At 37.3% G+C, this 21,474-nt stretch overlaps 1 protein-coding gene across 1 annotated transcript in view; it reads left to right on the top strand.

The window, feature by feature from the left end:
• The window catches only part of LOC150090448 (putative sodium-coupled neutral amino acid transporter 11), a 191,664-nt gene that overhangs the window by 107,732 nt on the left and 62,458 nt on the right, over positions 1–21,474 (top strand). Inside the window, exon 8 of the mRNA XM_090369136.1 lies at positions 16,634–16,713. Within this exon, the coding sequence (XP_090225262.1) occupies positions 16,634–16,713 (80 nt within the window). The remainder of the gene's footprint in view (positions 1–16,633; positions 16,714–21,474) is intronic.

The raw sequence follows: 21,474 nt of genomic DNA, 5'->3' as shown, positions 1-21,474 counted from the left end.
TCTCTTCCTCCCAATTTTAACAACTCTACAGTAACTTCAACTTCCCCCGGGGCTTTCCGATTCTTCATTTTCTTCAATGCATGTTCTTCCTCATCAGGAAAAATGTCGGGTATGTCGTATGTGTTGCTACTTTGCAATCCATCTTCCCCACTGCTGGCATCATTCCCCTGCTCCTTGTATAATTCTCTATGGTAGTCTTCTGCTATTTGAATTATGCCTTCTCTGCTGTTTATAAGTACACCATCGCTATTCTTCAGTTTCAGTATCATTTGTCTTTCTGTATTACTGCTCATGGCTGCTGATTTAAATCCTTTGTTTTCCCTTAATGCTTGTTCTACTTTTCTTGTGTTAAATCTTCTTATGTCATCTCTGAGTCTCTTTCTAATGGCTTTGCATAACTCGGTATATTCAGTTTTCTCCCCGTCAGTGACACCACATCTCTGAAATCCCAACAATATCTGCCTTTGATGTTTTGAGCAATACCTCAAATTCATCAAATTTATTTACTAAACTCCTAGCATTGGTGTACACGCAAGTATACATGCACCTGTTTCTATTCTTAGCTACCCTAACACAACCCATGTGTTTAATTGTACCACAATGACTCCCAGCAGTCTCTGAAATAACTTGCATCTTGTTTTTCAGGCTCCTGCTCATTCCAATAGAAGCAGTGCAAGAATCTCTTTCACCTCTGCCAGTGGCTACTGTTAATCTATTAGTCTTTGTCTTCCCCAAAGCTAGCAGTTTCCGACCCACCTAACACTGCCTCTATAGCATCAGCAAATATTCTTGCACCCTTTCTATTTAAGCGTATCCCATCCCTGTAGAAGCAATCTCTCCTGTTAACAAGTACAGTCCAGGCTGAAAAAAATTCTACCCCTTGAGCCTTGCACAATCTTTCCAGGGCCGAATTGATCGACAAGGCATGGTCACAGTAGCAGAATATTCATGTGATTCCGACATTTTGCACTGTATTCAAAGAACTAGTGAGAGTAGCAACGTAGAGTGGGGTGGGGGGAAATTGAAGCAACTAAGATATTATTTAAATTGGTAAGATGAAATGTTGGCAGATTTTGAAACTTTGTCGAGCCTTTCACTGTGTAGAAAATTTTCTAAAATATAATGGCATACAGGCAATAATTAAAAAAAAAAAATTATCACCAATCTCCAAAAAACTATTGTGAATTAAGGATGATTGCTAAAGAATTTAATGTGGAAACTATAAAGATTGGTCATGTGTTTGGGCTACGATGAGCAGCTTGTAGCTTTCGAATGGCAATTGTGGGTTGGAGGAATTATCCTGCTTTGTGCAAACATTTTGAATCAGAAGTTAAAATTCCGGATTATTAAATTGACTTTTAAATCTGGAATTTCTTAACCATTTAGCACTAATGATTGACATCCTGCAGGAGCTCTCATACCTTTCAGAAGCTTTACAGAATCACTATGGTAAAATTAGATAAATTAATTATTCAAACTATCAATGCTATTGCTAATTTGAAAAATTCTGATGGAAATTATGAAGCTAAAATTGAGAGCATGCTGAAGTGGAAAGAATTTGAATGAATCAAAATTGAAAGTAAAAAAAAATTACCAAGTTATTACCAAGTGACAAGTTATTAAATGCATTGTTTTATCCATAAAGGATAAGTTATTATAAGCTTTCAGCGTAATGAATAATATTGTGACAATTAAACACGTTGCAGATTATGAAGACCATACATCTAAATCGAAAACCATTGCTTCAATTTGATCCGAATCATTATGTCAAATCATCTTCCTCTGTAATCATTGCTCAGCTATGGAGCAAAGCAGATCGACAACAAATATTAATAAAGAAGTAGATTCTATCTGGCAATTTTTAGAATAAATTTTTCTTGAATATTTGTGAAATAATTTTTTTTCATGTAATCTGTGATTTTTTTGTGTACTTTTTCTAGAAAGTTTGTTTTTTATGTAATATTTGTTTTTATATCGCGGATGTTTTGTGATAGTTGTTATTTGTGATATTGGAAATATTTCATGTTATTTTTTATTCGAAATATTAAAATTTTATTGTGAAAAAATGTATCAATTATATTTCCCTAGTTGTTAAAAAAAAAGACAAATAAAAAAATTGCACGTGTGCCGAGGACGCGCGGTAGACAGTTTATGCGAAACATCCTTTGCATTTCTTTTAGGTATTTTGCTTTGTATATATTGATTACGAAATAAAAGAGCTTTATTACTGTAAATATTTTATTGATCATTCACAGATTTTCATAATTTCTGGAAGACAAGATACAACAGATTTATGATAACTAAAGTAAGAGCTGTATTCTTGCGAGTGCAACTTATATAAATATCTCTGTAAAATAGCACCAATTGATGTACTGATGTTGTAGTTGAAGCGACATATGCAGCTGTTAGGGGGATCCTAACAATGAAATTTAATGAAAATGCAAGACGAAAAAGAAATTATTGACAAATATTTGTATTATTGCAGTCAAATTTACTGCAGTAGTAACTTCAGGAAGCATGATTGTGACATCATACTATTCAAAAATTCTAAAAGGTTAGAACTCCAGACACTGTCGTATTCAGTTATCATCATAAGGTGAGGCATGACGACCAGGTTAAGGTTTTTTTTTTTAGATAGGCCTAGGAATGTTTTACAGATATACCCTCTTTACCTTAAGGGGGTAATAAGCTGCATCTGTCCACCCCCCTAAATCCGCCCCTGACTCAAGATATCATACTGGTCACGAAAAATGTGTCACATGCTCTAATTTTTTTTTTTTTTTTTTTTTTGGCTGATGCTGAATAAGCTTGCTTTCTTGCATCATATGCCTCTACTAATGCTAATGCTAAATGCAGTTAATCCGATTAGCATGATGGAGTTGGTAATTAGATTCATCATGCGAGAAAACAGATGCCTCTGGCAGTAGGATAAATAATCTTGTAATAACTGAGAATAAAGTTGAGGAAAAATTGTTGAAGATAAACATAAGAAAGGCACCTTGGGTGGATGGAATCTATCCAGTTATATTAAAAGGGGCAGCAAAGGAAGTAAGCAAACCCTTAGCCCTAATTAGAGTGATTCCTTGGACTCAGGGAAGGTACCCATGGACTGGAAATGTGCAAATGTGACCCCAATCCACAAAGGAGGATCAAAGGGAGACAAAGGTAATTACAGCCATCATAGATTAACTTCTGTTCTGGGGAATTTAAGGGAGGCACTGGTTAAAGAAGCATTGCAGGATCATCTAGACAAGACTTCGGTTATAGCTCAGACACAGCATGGGTTTGTTAAGGGGAAGTCTGGTCTAACCAATTTGATTGGATACTATGATGTGGTCACAAAGGAACTGGATGCAAAGAATAATTTTGTTATCATATATTTGGATTTTAGATAGGCTTTTGATACTGTTACACATTAAAAATTGCTGCACAAATTGGACCAGTGTGCCATTAGAGACAAATTGCTGCTAGGGATGGTTGAGTGGGAGAAGACAGAGAGTCGTAATCAATGGACATTGTTATTCGTGGACTAATGTTATTAGTGGAGTCCCCCCAGTGTTCACTGTTAGGTCCATTGTTGTTTTCTGAATTTATTAATGATATTGATGATGGTATATCAGGCCTAATGTCCAAGTTTGCAGATGATATGAAGGTTGGCAGGGTTGTTAATGACACTAATGGCAGTACGCTGCTTCAACAGTATCTAGAAAAATTGAGCAGATGGGCTGAGAAGCGGCAACTGAAGTTTAACATTGTCGTAAAGTACTCATATGGGAAGCAGTAACCCCAGAGTAACATATAAACTGTGTGATACTACACTGACAGTGGTAGAGAGTGAAAAGGACCTGGGGGTAATTGTGCAGGCAGATATGAAGTTTTCTGAGCAGTGCAGACAGTCTGCAAGCGTAGCTTGTCAATGATATACAGGAATTTTTCTAGCAGGGATTAGGAGATGATTATTCCCTTGTATAAGGCAATAGTCAGGCCACATTTTGAGTACTGTATACGGGTCTCGATGCCTCATTTTAAGAAGGATGTACAGCTGTTGGAACGAGTACAGTGAAGGGCATAAAAGAAGAAGATAATTGAATGGAACAAAGTGTAAAATTCAGTGTCTGGAGACTAAGCACCTGCGAGGTGATCTTATTGAGGTGTATAAAGCCGTTAATGGTTTAAGCATGCTCAATGCTGAATGGATTCTTCCTGTTGCTCAGAATAAGCTTCTGACAGGGCATAAATTCAACTTGAGGAAAGACAGTTGTAGGATAGATGTGCAAAAGTTTGCCTTTAGCCTGTGGGTGGTTGATGGTTGAAACAAACTTCCATCTGTCGTTGTAGCCGTTGATAGCCTAAATAGATTCAAGGCCGAACTAGACTATTTGGAGCGAGTGGATAGGCGAAATGAGAAGGGTGCGTGCTTTTGTTTTTTGGCTGATGCTATATAAGCCTGCTTTCTTGCGTCATGTGCCTTTGCTAATGCTAATGCTAATCACACTACAAGTAGTGCAAGCGTGGGTAGTGCCTACTACCTCTAACGGAAGCCGTGGATGATGTCACTTCCGTGACCGATCAAATTTACTCGATAGAAAGTCGGAAAACTGCGAGCCCATTGTTAAAATATTCACAGCTCACTACTGAGCAGATCTACCTCCTTCCTAAAGTGCAGCCTCTAGACCTGTACACAGTATTCTAGATGCAGCCTAACCATAGCCTTGTACAAAGGGATAATCACCTCTTTATCCCTACTAGCAAAGTTTTTATATAATATTGACAAAATCCCACAAGCTGTTCTTGCAAGTGCATCTGCACTGCTAAGAGAACTTCATATTTGACTGCACGAATATCACTAGGTCTTTTTCATTTTCTACAACCATGTAGTGCAGTTCCCATAGTTGATAACTTACTCTGAGATTACTGCTGCTCATATGCTGTACCTTGCATTTGTCAATTTTAAACTTCAAATGCCATTTCTCAGGCCATCGACCTAATTTTTCGAAATCTTGTTGTAGTAGCATACCATCATTACTGTTGTTAACCATGCTGCAAACCTTTGTATCAACTGAAAAATTTGACATTTAGCCTGATATACCTTTATCAGTATCATTAATAAATATTAAAAACAACAGTGGGCTCAGCACCGAAGCCTGAGGAACGTTGCTTATAACATTAGTCCACAAAGAGTAGTGCCCATTGATAACCGCTCTGTCTTCTTCCATTTAACCATCCCTTTATGCATAACATTAACTTAACCTTAATGCCACATTGCTCCAGTTTATACAGCAGTCTTTTATTTGCAACAGTATCAAAAGCCTTCCTGAAATCCAAGTGCATGATATTATAATTAATTTTTTCATTCCAGTTCCTTGGTCACTGCATAAGAGTAAGCTGTCAGATTGGTTAGACAAGATCACCCCTTAACAAATCCATTCAGTGACTGCAGTATATTTGCATTCCTATTGAGATGGTCCTGCAATGCTTCTTTAACCAGTGACTCCATTATTTTCCCTGAAACAGATGTTAAGTTGACATGTCTGTAATTACTCATGTTACTTCTTGATCCCACTTTATGAATTGGGGATATTTGCCCATCTGCAGTCCATTCAGGCCTCCCCTAAATCCAAGGATGCTCTCATAATTACAGCTAAGGGTTTGCTCACCTCCTTTGCTGCCTCCTTTAATATGATTGGAAAGATCCCATTTGCCCCAAGTTTAGATTCAACAATTTCTCTTCCACTTGATGCATTGCAGGATCATCTAGACAAGACTGCAGCAATAATTCAGACACAGCATGGGTTTGTTAAGGGAAAGTCTTGTCTGACAAATTTGATAGGATATTATGATGTGGTTACAAAGGAACTGGATGCAAAAAATAATTTTGATATCATATATTTGGATTTCGGGAAAGCTTTTGACACTGTTGCACATGGAAGACTATTGTACAAATTGGAGCAGAATGGTATTAAGGGTAAGTTGCTACAATGGATAAAAGGATGGTTAAGTGCGAAAAGACAGAGGGTGGTAATTAATGGGTGCTGCTCTTCTTGGACTAATGTTATTAGTGGAGTCCCACAGGGTTCGGTGTTGGGTCCATTGTTGTTTTGTATATTTATCAATGATATTGATGAAGGTATATCAGGCTTAATGTCGAAGTTTGCAGATGATACAAAGGTTGGCAGGGTTGTTAATGACAGTAATGGCAGTGTGCTACTGCAACAGGATCTAGATAATTTGGGCAGATGGGCTAAGAAGTGGCAACTGAAGTTTAACCTTGCCAAATGCAAAGTACTGCATATGAGTAGAAGTAACCCCAGAGAAATGTACCAACTGCGTGGTACTATACTTAAGGTGGTAGAAAATGAAAAAGACATTTATCACAAAGTCATTTAGCTCCCTGTTGGAGTTTGATAAACTTCTGACATCCCTCCCCAAAAGAATTTCTCATGTGTAAATGTACATGGAAAATATCTATTCAATTTGCCTACAACCTGAGTAGGGTCATCAACAGTTATCCAATTGACAATAAGTTGCCCAATGTGATTCAACCCCTTCCTTCTGCTGTTAATATAAAAATAGAAATTTTTGAAAAAGAGAGAAAATCTTTATTGCAATAACCTTTGATTGTAACTGGTTAAAAGGTTAGTGTTGCACTTTCCCTATATGGCCAAAAAAGCTTTCTGTTTTTCTTTGCATTCTTTTCCAGAGACTTCTCATAATTTGCTTTAGCTTGCCTAACCTCCTTTGTTACTGATTACAGACTAATTTATATCTACCACAGGCTTCTGTATCACCTGAAAATTTATATGCATTCCAAATTCACTTTTCTTTTCTGCCACGTGTCTCAATAGTTCATGTGACATCCATTTAGGTCTAAACCTTGAACAGTATTGCTTCGTTGGTATGAAAAGCCTAGTACCTTCCAAGATTAATTCCTCTAATGCTTCTCATTTAGAATTTGCTGTTGGTAATATTAAGTTATGTCTTTAAATAAATTCCACATTAGTACAGTGTGATCACTGCCACTGAGTGGGTCTCTTACCTGCAGATTCTTAATGCATGTAGAATCACTTCTGATAATGAAATCAAGAGTATTACTTCTTATTGTTGCCTCTCTAACATGCTGCAGAAAACAGTTGTCCAAGAAATCTACAAAAGTCTTGCTAGTGTGTGTGACGAACCCACATATGCCAGTCACCATCTGGAAAGTTAAAATCCCCCATTAAAAGACATTCTGATTTTGTGGCCACTCTTATTTTTCTGTATAGCTGTTTGGTATACTCCTCATAGTCATTAGGCCTATAATACACTCCTACTGTCATTTTCGCTTTTTGGGTGCTTATGTCACACCAAACTGTCTCAACATTGCACTGACCACCAATATCACCGCGATGCACAGACTTAGATTTGATATGCTTCTTAACTACCTCTCCTGTCCTGTCTGCCCTTCTTGTATACATTTGCACTCTGCATATTCAAATTCAGCAGCACTTATGTCTGAGTGACACCATGTCTCCACTATCCCTGTAATGCCTGCATTTGATGACTTTAACAGTACTTCAAATACATCAAAATTTATTTACAGTATTCCTAGCATTAGTGTACATGCACACGTTCTTATCCTTAGTTACCCTTACACAGCCCATGTATTCACTGGTTCCATGATGACCCACAGCAGGGCCTGAAATCCCCGATATCTTGCTTCTCAGGCTGCTACATTTTTCAATAGAAGCACTGCAAGAATCACCTTCACCTCTGCCTGCAGCTGTAGTTAATCTATTAGTCTGTGTACTGTGTATCCCCTCCCCCCAAAATTAGCAGTTTTCTGATCCACTTCCTCAATAGCATAATATCCTTGTACTTCTATTTAAGTGTATCCTATCCCTGTGAAAACAATCTCTTATGTTAACAAGCACAGATCACACAGAAAAATTCTACCCCACGAGCCTTACATATTCCCTCCAGGGTTGAATCAATTGACCAGGCTCTCAACATTTACTCTCTCCTATTGTGTCTGGATAGAACTTTCAGGCACTTGCAAATTGCAGGCACTTTCAAATTCAATCCTAACTTGCAACTTTTTCCCATCATTGCCCAATACTTGTTAAGTAAGTCCTCTGATCTCCTACTGTTAATATCATTAGTGCCAACGTTACAACAGTTCACCTTTTGTGCCCTTAAAAGATGATATCTGCTCTACATCATCTACTTTTCCTTCTGGCAGATGTGCACTGATCCTCTTCCACCTATCCTTGCACAACATATTTCCCATTGCACTAACGATAGAGTTACTGACAATAATCACCTCCTTTGGGACCAATGCATTTTGCCTTAGAGATTTCCGCTGTGCTGCCTGATGCACAAGTGCGAGCTCTAGCATTTAGTTGGGCAGGTGATAGCTTAATGGCTCCCCATTTCAATTCCTTCGAGGGCGTCTACTCTACTCTTCAAACTCTCATAAATTCCCATCGGAACGTTGAGCTGGACCGAATTTCTTCACACTATCTGCACTGAACACACACAGAGACGTTCCCTGTGTCTGTACCATGTCCTATTCCAAAAAGATCGGCAAAAATCGTACAAGTTGCACATTTTGTTAGTGTGTGATTCATGGTAGAATTGCCCCCTTCGGTCCCATCCCCGAGACAGTATTCCTGCTTCTCTGTGCCTGTTGCATTGCTGCTCTAGTCAGGGAATGATTTCCTTTGAAATACAATTTAATTGATTTACTAATTCAAATGTGGAAGGCCTCATTCACACATCAAAGAGAGTTAGAAGCATACATAATAATTCAATTTCATGCATGCACTTTACAGTGTGCTAAATTTGAAATAAATTTTGAAAAAATTTGAAAATTGAAGTAAGTATTAGTATTGTAACATATATATATATATATATATATATATATATATATATAAACTGTTGACACTCATAACATGCATGAATATATGCACGTTTGAAATATTGCACAGTTAATGCCCTTTTAAACTAGAAAATGGAAGATCTCGATAATTTCATCATTTTATTTTATGCCTATAATGTTTTTTTTAATTATCCACAAATTTTAATATTTTTTATTTTTTAAATAAAAAGTGTAAAAAAACAGAATTTTTAAAAATTTACCCAGAAACTTTACCTTAACGTATAGTAGTTTTAAATATTTAGTTTTTTTATTTAAGACTAAAAAGTTACACTCAGTTAAGTATTGCAATCCATTAAGAAAGGACAGAAGTTTGTTCCAAAAATCAACTACTTGCTGGCTGAAAGCAAATTTCCACATGTGTCTTGCAGCTATCCTCATGAAATTTGTGTTATTATTAATCATCCCATGCAACCAGGTCTCATTTAAAGCTCAATGCCTAGTAATTAATGAAGCACTCAGTGGAGTACACTGCTGACAGAATTTTCCACACTGCTGAGTACTATTTAAGAAATAAAAACTGTCTTATTTAATAACACCAAACTTGCCAGTGCTAGCCCGATGCTCCAAAAAAAAAAAAAAATAAAAAAAAAAAATAGGCATTCAAAATTGTTGCTGTTTTCGATAGCCATGTATCTTTTTTCCATAGGAGAGACTTCAAATGACTAATAGTGATAATTGTATTGTAATATCTTTTTTTTTTAACACCCAAATGCATAATTTATATTATTTGTGCTGCTGTTTCAATTTTTAAATCAGAGCAAATCTATTTATTAATATGAAGAAATAACATTGCATGTAGCATAGGATAAGTATAAATAATCAGGCAGTACAAAAACTTACAGTAACTACAAACTTGTCTGCATCTAGGTCACTAAAGGGGTTAGGCAAACTAAGGCAGATTATGAAAAGTCTTTTTCTAAGAATGCGAAGAAAAGTAAAACACAATTCTTTACTTATTTTTACACTAGAAGTAAAGGGATGAAATACATTGGACCACTGGATATGAATAACGTATTACTATTGATGATCCTGTTCAGATTGCTGACAAATTTAATAAATATTTTGCATTCACACATGAAGTCTTTAGGGATAAGAATACCAGAAGTACATCTAGTTATAACTGGGAACTAAATGATTTTGTTATAACTGAGAAGCAAATGGAAGAGAAACTGTTGAAGCCAAAGTAAATAAGATTTCTGGGGCTGATGAATCTATCCAATGATATTAACATATGCAACAAAAGAGGTGAGAAAACTTTTGACCATAATTATGAGCACATTCTTGGATTTGTAGGAAGTATACCTATAGATTAGAGATGTTGGTATGTCTGTCCTATTCAGAAAGGGTGATCAAAGGGAAAAGTGAGTAATTACAGACACCTGTAAGCATGAGTCTGTTCAAGAGAAAATAATGGTATCAGTGGTTAAAGAAGTACTGCAGGATCATCTTGACAAAAATGCAAAAATCACAGCGTGGATTTGTTAAGGAAAGATTTTGGCTGATCAATCTGAGGAGCTACTATGATGCAATAATGAAGGAACTGGATGAAAACACTAATTTTGACATCATACACTTAAACTTCAATAACAGCTGTTTGGAATATGATTCTGGATGAATGGCTCCTGCAGGACTTCCCCTATACCACACAGCTCTCATATGCAGATGACCTGGTTATCGTTGTTGAGGGGCTCTACTCGTGCAGCTATTGAGACAGATCCAACACAGTCTTGAATGCCCTGTCGGTTTGGGCTGAAGATAATAAGCTGGAAATCTCTACAGATAAAAGTAGAACCCTACTTCTCAAAGGACGTCTTGACATCAACAGATCACCAATCATTCATTATAAAGGACATGCACTCAAGAATCAACGTTCATTCAAATATTTAGGTGTTACTCTAGATAATCGCAGAACATTCATGCCACATCTAAAGTCCATGAAAGAGAAGGCCAAAAATTATATCAATATGCTTGCTTCACAAACAAAAACTGGGATCTTAAGTGACCTGCACTCCACCTTCTTTGTTCAGCTGTTTTTGTACCATTCGTAGCATACAGCGCTGCCATATGGTTCCATTGTTTGTCCATCATCAGCACCAGGAACATTATCCTGCAGATACAACTGTTGATGTTATTAAAAATGACTTGGGGTTGTAGAACGACATCAACAGCAGCACTACAAGTATTAACAGCCCCTGACCTCCAAGTGGCCTTCACAGGGCTTTCCCATTCTATCGGAAAGAACAAAGAAACTGAATTCCTGGGGATAAAAACTATTGTCGATGTAGATCCAAAACAACAACTCCGGCATACTTGGCAGGAACTTGCTTCCCTCTGGCAAATCCATTGGGATGATTCCACCAAAGGCAGTACTACCACACTATTTCTACCTAGTGTCTCCTACCTCAACGAACAGACTTGTCTGGTTCTTTCCTAATTTACATACTACCTTGATCTGATTATCAATAGTGATTCTTCATGCATTAAGAATCTGCAGATAAAGGAACCACCAGGTGGCAGTGATCACAGTGTGCTGAAGTGGGATTTACTCAAAGAGGTAACTACCATCAGGGGTAAAGGGAAGGATTTTTGCTTTCGTAAAGGCGACTGTGATGGTCTGAGACAGTATTTAAATTCCATACAGTGGGACCAACTGATGATGTTACCAACAGCAAATTCAAAATGGGAAGCATTCAAAGAACTTATCTTGGAAGCTACTAGGCTTTACATACCAACTAAGAAATATTGTTCAAGGTTCAGGCCTAAATGGATGTCAGATGAACTAATGAGACATATGACAGAGAAGAAAAATGCATGGGATGCATATAAATTAACACGTGACATGGAAGTCTATGATAGATATAAGCTGTTCTGTAACCAAGTCACAAAGGAGATTAGGCAGGCAAAGGCAGATTATGAGAAATCCTTGGCAAAGGATGCAAAGAAAAACAGAAAAGAGTTCTTTACCTATGTAAACTCTAGAAAGAAAGGGTTTGTTGTTTGTTATTTAGTTTTTAGGAGCATTAGCAACTAAGGCCATATTGCTCCGGGATATGCGGTGGTCATTCCCTGACCTTTCCGCATCTTCCGTATTTGGTGGCGATGGCTCGAACCACGGTCTAATCAATAAGCGTGTGCTACACACTGCTGCTCCTTCCCACCTGGCTACGGAGGCGCTCCGAGAGAAGGAAAGGGATGAATCAGATTGGTCCACTGGATATTGATGGTTCAACAGTTGAGGATCCTGCTCAGGTGGCTAACAAACTAAACAAGTATTTCGCATCTACATTCACACATGAGGAGGTATTCAGGAAGGGGAATGCCAGAGGTGAAGTAAACTCTGGCAGTGAGCTAGATGATTATGTAATAACTGAGAGGAAAGTGGAGAAATTGTTGAGGATAAACATAAAAAAGGCACCTGGGGTGGATGGGATCAATTCAGTTATATTAAAGAAGGCAGCAAAGGAAGTAAGCAAACCCTTAGCCATAATTATGAGAGCTTCTTTCGACTCAAGGGAAGTACCCATAGACTGGAGATGTGCAAATGTGACCCCAATTCACAAAGGAGGATCAAAGGCTGATGCAAGTAATTATAGACCTGTGAGTTTAACTTGTGTTCCAGGAAAATTAATGGAGGCACTGGTTAAAGAAGCACTGCAGGATCATCTAGACAAGACTTCAGTTATAGCTCGGACACAGTATGGTTTTTTAAGGGAAAGTATTGGCTGACCAATTTGATTGGATACTATGATGCAGTCACAAAAGAACTGGATGCAGGAAATAACTTTGATATTGTATATTTGGATCTCAGAAAGGCTTTTGATACTGTTGCACATGGAAGACTGCTGCACAAATCGGAGCAGTGTGGCATTGGAGGCAAATTGCTGCTATGGATAAAGGGATGGTTGAGGGGGAGAAGACAGAGAGTGGTAATCAATGGACACTGCTCATTGTGGACTAATGTTATTAGTGGAGTCCCTCAGGGTTCAGTGTTGGGTCCATTGTTGTTTTCTGTATTTATAAATGATATTGATGATGGTATATCAAGCTTAATGTCCAAGTTTGCAGACGATACAAAGGTTGGCAGGGTTGTTAAGGACACTACTGACGCTATGCTGCTGCAACAGGATCTGGAAAGGATGGGCTGAGAGGTGGCAAATGAAGTTTAATATTGACAAATGTAAAGTACTACGTATGGGAAACAGTAACCCCAGTGCAACGTATCAACTCTGTGGTACTACACTGACAGTGGTAGAGAATGAAAGGACCTGGGGGAAATTGTGCAGGCAGATATGAAGTTCTCTGAGCAGTGCAGATGGGCTGCAAGAGTAGCTCATGGTGTCATCAATGATATACAGGAATTTTTCTAGCAGGGATAAAGAGGTGATTATTCCCTTGTATAAGGCAATGGTCGGGCCGCACCTTGAGTACTGTATACAGGTCTGGAGGCATCATTTCAAGATGGATGTAGAGCTGCTGGAATGAGTACAGAGAAGGGCAACAAGGTTAGTGAATGGAATGAAGGGTTGCTCTTACGAAGAAAGGCTTAAGTTTTGCAAATTACAATGTCTGGAGACTAGGCACCGGCGAGGTGATCTGATAGAGGTGTATAAAGCCTTGAATGGTTTAAGCATGCTCAATGCCGATGGGATTCTTCCTCTAGCTCAGAATAATCACCTGAGACGGCATAAATTCAAATTGAGGAAAGACAGATGTAGGATAGATGTGTGGAAATTGGCCTTTAGCCAGCGGGTAGTTGGTTGGTGGAATAGACTTCCACCCCTTGTTGTGGAAGTTGATAGCCTAAATAAATTTAAGGCTCAGCTGGACAGATATTTTGAACGAATGGAGGGGTGAAGTGGAAGTGTTTTTTTTTTGGCTGATGCTGCATAAGCTTGCTTTCTTGCATCATATGCTAATACCTTTCTTCTGACGGGATACGGGTCATTCTAAAAGCGACTTCGGGACTTTGTGCATTGTAAACAATGCCCATTGTGTATGTGGAGAACTGGCACCACATAATGTACTCGTGTAGCATTTACCTGGACCTACATAATCAACTGTTGCTGGATCTAAATTTAACCACACTTAGTCTGGAGAGCAACCTGTTAAAATGAAAGGAATCATTTTAGCTTTTAGCAGGTATGCCTCAGCAGTCTTCAAAAGGCATTGGTATCATCTGTCCATTCAATACTCCATGTGTGATCCCACAACATAACAACATAGACATCCAGACCAGACGTTCCCGAAACCACTATAATCTCTCCCTGTACCTGCTCTTCCCTCATTATTGGCCACTATTAGAACTGAATGAACACCCAACTGGACACCTTCCTTGTAGGATTAACGACACTGAACTGATAGCAATCCAACTCGCACACTTCCCATTGTAATACCCAACTTTGGAGACCTCCCTTGTTCTGCAAGCTGCCTTCCTTTCCCTGATATTCGTTGGGCTCTCAGACCAGGGATGATTCCTACTTCTTGCTTCCCACCTCTTCTTTCTGATGGAGGATGTCTTCTTTTCTCATCCTCCTCCTATTTCCTACTTTGACCCTACCACTTGTACTATCTTTCCCACTCTCTTCCCTTTTATTTTATTTTTTATTTGGTCTCCATCAAGAAAGCTCAGGCGACCCTGGCAGAGAACAGCCAGAGTATGAGGGCAGCCTGGCTCACCTTCCAGTGGTGGTGGTGGGCAACGTAGGGTCCCACTAGGGACCCTGTGGCCAAGTAGCCAGAGACAACAACAGAACATAACACAATACTGCATAAACCAGACACTACACTTTTTTCTGGCTTATGCAGTAATTGTGCATTCCATCACAGAGTGCATACGGCACAGATGTGGAAAACCACAGGTGGCACATAACCCTAAATACTATGCCACTAATGAAACTATAATTTCCCCCCAGCCTTCAGTCTCTCCCTTCCTCTAACTTGCAACTACTAGCATTCGAATTATTGTTAAATTGCTTGAGCCCTACATACAAAAACTTAATAACATCAAATTGCATAACTAGTACTCCTTTTGGCTGACCCCCTATCTATAGCGTTTTTTTTATTTTAAGATCCTAGCCACTGAAATCTCAGGAAATTAGGTGGCAGGACCTGCCAGAGTAAATAACTATAATACTGGTGTACTTGGTCTGCCTCCACGTGGTGGAGTGTGGGCAGCGTTGGGTCCCATTAGGGGCCCAGCAGCCAAATGACCAAAGGAACAACAGTACACGACACTACACATTCAAAATCCATGCACCTTCAAACCTCTGGCATTGACAGTGTTCTGTTTCACACTTACAATGTACACCACGCTTTTGTGCCGTTTGACACTAAACATACTCTACACTGTAATGAAACTATAACTTCACTAATGAATTAAAACAATTCCACATGAAAGCTGCTGTACAAATTGGAGCAATGCAGTGTGGTGTTAGGAGAAAGTTATTGCTATGAGTAAATGGATGATTGAGAGGCAGAAGGTGGTTATTAATGGGCATACTCTTCTTGGACAAATGTTATTAGTGGTATCCTTCATGGTTCAATGCTAGGTCTCCTTACTGTTTTCAACATTTATTAACAATATTGATGAAGGCATAACATACTTATAATTTAAATTTGCAAATGATACAAAGGTTGACAGAGTGAGTATTGACAGTAATAAGGGCATACTACTGCAACAAGAACTGGAAAAATTAGGCAGATGAGCCAAGAAGTGGCAGTTGTGGTTTAACATTGATAAATGTAAGTAATTGCACATGGGCATTGTAATCCCAGAATAGCATACCATTTGGTAGCTAGCACACTCAAGGTAATGGAGAATGAAACAGACTAGGGGGCAATAGTCAGACATGAAGTTCTCTAAGGAGTGCAGACAGCCTGCTAGGATAGCTCATGGTGTTTTGTCAATAATATACAGGAATTTTTCTGTGGGAAAAAGGAGGTGATTATCCCGTTGTGCAAAGCAATTGTTAGATATTGGAGGACAGGCAGAAAAGATTTTAGTTTGCAAAACTGTAAGGTGCTTCGATGGGGAGTACTGTGTGCAGGATAAAGCCTCATTTTAAGAAGGATGAAAAACTGTTGGAATTGGTGCATAGAAGACCAACAAGTTTAGTCAAGAACACAAACTGGTATTCTTACCATTAAAGACTTCAGTTCTGCAAATTGCAGAAATAGAAACTACACACCTGTGAGGTCTCCTGATTGAACCATTTAAAGCTTTAAACGTCTTGAGTGAACTAAATGCTGATAGTATTCTTAATCTTTCTCTAACAACATGTACAATGGAGATATAAACTGGAAAAGGAGAGTTGCAGGATGGATGTACATAAATTTTCTTTCTGCCAGATTGTAGGTGATTATTGGAACAAACTTTCATCTGATGTTGTGGGAGTGAGTAGTTTGAATACACTTAGGGAAGACAGACAAATTATTAGGAGGGATGGACAGATGAGTGGATAGGGTTTTTTTTTTTTTTTTTTCCTATTATTTTATATGCTTTTTTCATTGCATTGTTTGTCACTAATATTAGTACTAATTTGGTGTGAACTGTTAAGTTTAAATTAATTTAACTTTTATTTGAAACATGTATCAGAGATATTTATACATTATTAATAATTTCTTACAGTACTGATTTTCATATATATTTTATTACATAAAATCTGATATTAAAATATGTATTTCAGGAACTGAATATTATGTATTGTTTCATTGTAGATATCACTAGTGTCTTTACTAATTGCTGTCTTCATTATGGTATTTGTTGTCATTCGCTCGGTAACAATGTCTGGAAGTGTGTAAGTATTTAAATGTTCTTCAAGGAAAATACTTTTCATATTTTTAATATAAGGAAGATAACTAGTTTTTGAACTTTGGAAAAAAATGAAGTATTTTTCATTTATTGATCTAGGAATGGGACTTCAGATTATTTATCAGTGTAATGAAATTTTTTGCAACATTAAGCTAGCTAGAAAAGAAATTAAATCAATACAAATAGTATTTCTATTTTAAGATATGGATATACTAACACAGACCTTGTATAGCAATAATTAAAATATATAAATTAAACAAATTGCAATAACTTGATTTAATATTATAGATAAAATTACTGAGACTGCATACTGTGGTACTTCCCCTGAATCAGAAAGCTACAGGAATGTAAAGCTCTCATTCTCCAAGCTTGTATGATGTATGAGTAAGTTAAAAAAGTTTAAAGTAAATGAAATTTTAAGATACAAACAGATAACTACAGGAAGGTACAAAACATAACCCCTACACACATTTAGTAGAATTGTACAATGACTGTTATACTAATAGGCATGATAAGTTCCTAAAGAGAGTGCAGTGCATTTAAGATTTCAAAGTGGCGAATTTATCAACGCACTGTAATTGGATTTTTTTTCCCCTTTAAATATGTGGTGTACTACCGAGGACTGGAGGCTTATGTATGAGATCCTAGGCAGCAGCAACTCACCAAGCATGGTTCTGTGTGGTACTTTGCCACCTACCCAACTCATCCAATCTTGCATCTATAGTTTTTACCTTCTTTTGAGGATGAATGGTTCTCACTTTAAGTATACTGTCAGTGCTTAAAAGATTTCAAAGAGGCCTTTGTTGCTGGAGGTTGAATGTGACAGTGCTCTCAGATACAACTGACAGAAGTATGGATTACTACTACAGAATTGATTGAGGTGCCCACACTACTTCTGATGGAGAACAAGCAGAAAAGATTTTAGTTTGCAAAACTAAAACATAAGTTGCTTCGATGGGGAGGAACTGTTTTTGTTTTGATAATTTGGTTGTTTTGGATAAGATACAGGAAAGCTAAGTATAAGAAATCACTAGCAAAAGTCACTGAAGATGAGGGAAGGTAAAGAAATCTCCAGGCATGGATGGTTTATAACCTGTTTTACTGAAAAAGGCTGCATATGAGTGGATCAGTCCATTGGGAATGTTAATGAAATCTTCATTAGACTTCCCCTGCACTAGAGAAGTGCTAATATTCCCACCCTCAATCCACAAAGATTGTGAATTAGTGGTGGATAAGATCATGTAGTCTATTGTTAAGGATACAATTTACGAGAATTTTAAATGGCTGTCTGAAGGCCTATGTAGTTATACTCCCCTGGGGCAATCTACTTAATGGAAGTACTCAAAAAAAATAATAAATAAATTAAAACTTCATTTATTTGCTGCCAAAATGAAATTTTTTTTTTTTTTTTTTTTTTACATATTTTTTATTTATTTAAATATGCATGTATTCATTTATGTTAAAATTATAAATATATTGCTCACTTCCAGAGGAACGGAATAAGGAAGTTGTAGGTAGGAGAAACAATGTAGAATCCTTTAAATAATGAACACAGGTTTAATGAATATAAGTAATCCTTTAATGAATGCAGGTTTAATGAACATAAGTAGACTAAATTAAATAAAATAAAGTAAAACAAAGCTTTATTTTATTTGATTTAGTCTACTTGTGTTAATTAAATCTGCATTCATTAAAGGATCCTACATTGTGTCTCCTTCATGTAACTTCCTTATTCTGTTCCTCCGGAGGTGAGCAATATATTTATAATTTTATCATGGATCTCGCAGTCAAAGGCCCATTTAATCTTATTCATTTATGTATTTATTTATATCTTTATTTATTAAGTGGCTTCACTGGTTACCTTGAATTTCTGTAATTGAAAGTGGAGGATAAATATCTCACAATGAACAGAAATTTTAATAGAAAAACAAAGGGGAAATAAAATGACATGGGCATGGAATGAACATATGAACCAGTGCATTATGATAAAGGTAGTCAAAGCAGCCAAGGAAGACTCTAACAGCTGACCAATGATGGATAAGATGTGGCTGAAGGAGAAAAAGGAAGTAACAGAAAAATAACAATAATTAGAGAAGCCAGGAAAATGTTGAAATTCAATAAAATAAGGAGAAATATGCATAGTAATCCTGGAGATCAGTGATGTGGAAAGAAAAAGTTAGGATATAGAAAGAAAATGTTTTAGAGTAGCAGATCCTCTACAGTTTGGGAATGAACCATCAGAAAGCAGAAAGAAAGAAATATGTGGCATTTTTTAATTTTCTACAAAATATATAAGTAACTTTTAAGGTAATACAACTATGTTTCATATAATATGTCTATTTATGTACAAATTGTCTTGAAATAATCCAGAAATACTCCTCAGTCATCTATTATCTATGTTTCCAAGTAACTATAGAGACAATTTATGACAGAATGCATCACAAAAATAGCTTTTAAAACTACAGGAGGAGGAGAAGATTTTACCTTTCGGCCATTGTAGAGTGATTTTGGTTTGCTAAGCCCAAATTGTCTGGAATTCAGCCAAGAAGTTCATGAAATTAAATCAAGTGATGCATAAATGGAGACAGAAGATATTATTGCATAAAAGAAGTAAATTTTTTGATTTATTAATTTTTTACATATATTTTTTGATTTTTTTTTTTTTTTTAATTCTGATTTTGATTTTTTGACAATTTCACTCTAATTTCAAGATTACATGAAAGCACGCTAACAGAAAACTCACACAGCTGGGCCTGCACACATATTCAGCAGACTCGCTCCTGTAAGTAGGGGGTGGGCTGTCCCTTGGTTACAAGGGGTGCCTGAAAACATGAAACTTACATACATATGAAGAAAATTTTAAAGGTGAGTGCCGAATTCCAATTGCCACCCTGGTGCCAAATTGCGATTCGCACCCGGGCGCCACATACCCAAGGAATGCCCCTGCTTGAAAGGTTTAAAGAATAGTATTTTTTAATGAAATATTACTCATTTTAGTATTAGCAGAGGCATATGATGCAAGAAAGCAAGCTTATACAACATCAGCCAAAAAAAAAAAAAACTTTCCCAATCCCATTTCACTCATCTATTTCCTACAAAAGTTTGTCCACTTTTATATTTAAGCTATCAACTTCCACAACGACAGATGGAAGTTTGTTCCAGCAATCAACTACCCACTGGCTAAAGTCAAATTTCCGCACATCTATTCTGTGATGGTCTTTCCTCAGTTTGCCTAGTCTCCAGACACTGCAATTTACATAACTTAAGGCTTTCTTCATAAGAGTACCCTTTGTTCCCTTCACCAGTCTTGTTCCCATTCTCTGTACTTCTTCTAGCAACTCTACATCCTTCCTGAAATGAGGGCCCCCAAACCTGTACACAGTACTCTGGGTATGGTCTAACCATTGCCTTATACATGGGGATAATCTCCTCCTTATCCCTGCTAGAAAAATTCCTGTATATCATTGACAAGACCCCCATGACCTGCTCTGGCAACCTGTCTGCACTGCTCACAAAACTTCATATCTGCTGCACAATTACTCCTAGTTCTTTTTCATTCTTCACTACCGTGAGTGTAGTACCACACAGTTGGTACATTTCTCTGGGTTTACTGCTACCCATATGCAGTACTTTGTATTTGTCAATGTTAAACTTCAGTTGCCACTTCTCAGCTGATCTGCCCAACTTTTCTAGATCCTGTTGCAGTAGCATACTGTTATTAACAATCCTGCCAACCTTTGCATCATCTGTAAATTTGGACATTTAGCTTGATATAATTTCATCAATATCATTGATAAATACAGAAAACAACAATGAGCCCAATGCTGAAACCCAGGGACTCCACTAATAACATTTTTCCACAAAGAACAGTGTCCATTGATTATGACTCTCTGTCTTGTCCCACTCAACCATTCCTTTATCCATTGCAGCAACTTGCCCTTAATGCCATACTGCTCCGATTTGTACAGCAGTCTTCCATGTGCAACAATATCAAAAGCTTTCCTGAAATCCAAGAATATGATATCAAAATTATTTTTTTGCATCCAGTTCCTTTGTGACCACATCATAGTATTCGATCATATTGATCAGACAACACTTCCCTTAACAAACCCATGCTGTCTGAATTATTAATGCAGTCATGTCTAAATGATCCTGCAATGCTTCTTCAACCAGTGGCTCCATTATTTTCCCCAGAACAGAAGTTAAACTAACAGGTCTTTAATTACTTGTAACCCTTTAATCCCCTTTTCTTAATTGGTGATACATTTGCACATCTCTAGTCCATGGGGACTTACCGTGAGTCCCGTGATGCTCTCATAATTGTGGAGGAGAAATTGTTCAACTTCAACAATTTCTCCTCCACTTTGCTCTCAGTTATTACAAAATCATTTAGCTCCCTGTTAGAGTTTAATAAACGTCTGTTCTCCACTTCCCTACAGAACTTCTCATGTGTGAATGTAGATGCAAAATACTCATTCAGTTTGTCAGCTATCTGAGTAGGATCATCAACATTCAAACCATCGATATCAAGTGGAGCAATCTGATTCATCCCTTCCTTCTAGAGTTTATATAACTAAACAAGTCTTTGCTGTTTTTCTTTACATCTATTGCCAAGGATTTCTTGTAATCATCTTTCACTTGCCTAACTTCCTTTGTGACTTGATTACAGACTAGCTTATATCTACCATAGGCTTCTGTGTTGCCAGATAATTTATATGCATCCATGCATTTTTCTTCTCTGCCACGA

Source organism: Mastigoproctus giganteus, chromosome 2, assembly GCF_048544385.1.
Source record: "Mastigoproctus giganteus isolate SK-2022 chromosome 2, ASM4854438v1, whole genome shotgun sequence".
NCBI classification, from domain to species: Eukaryota; Metazoa; Arthropoda; class Arachnida; order Uropygi; family Thelyphonidae; genus Mastigoproctus; species Mastigoproctus giganteus.
Note: the sequence above shows the minus strand (reverse complement) of the source record. Positions and strands in the feature narration are given on the sequence as shown.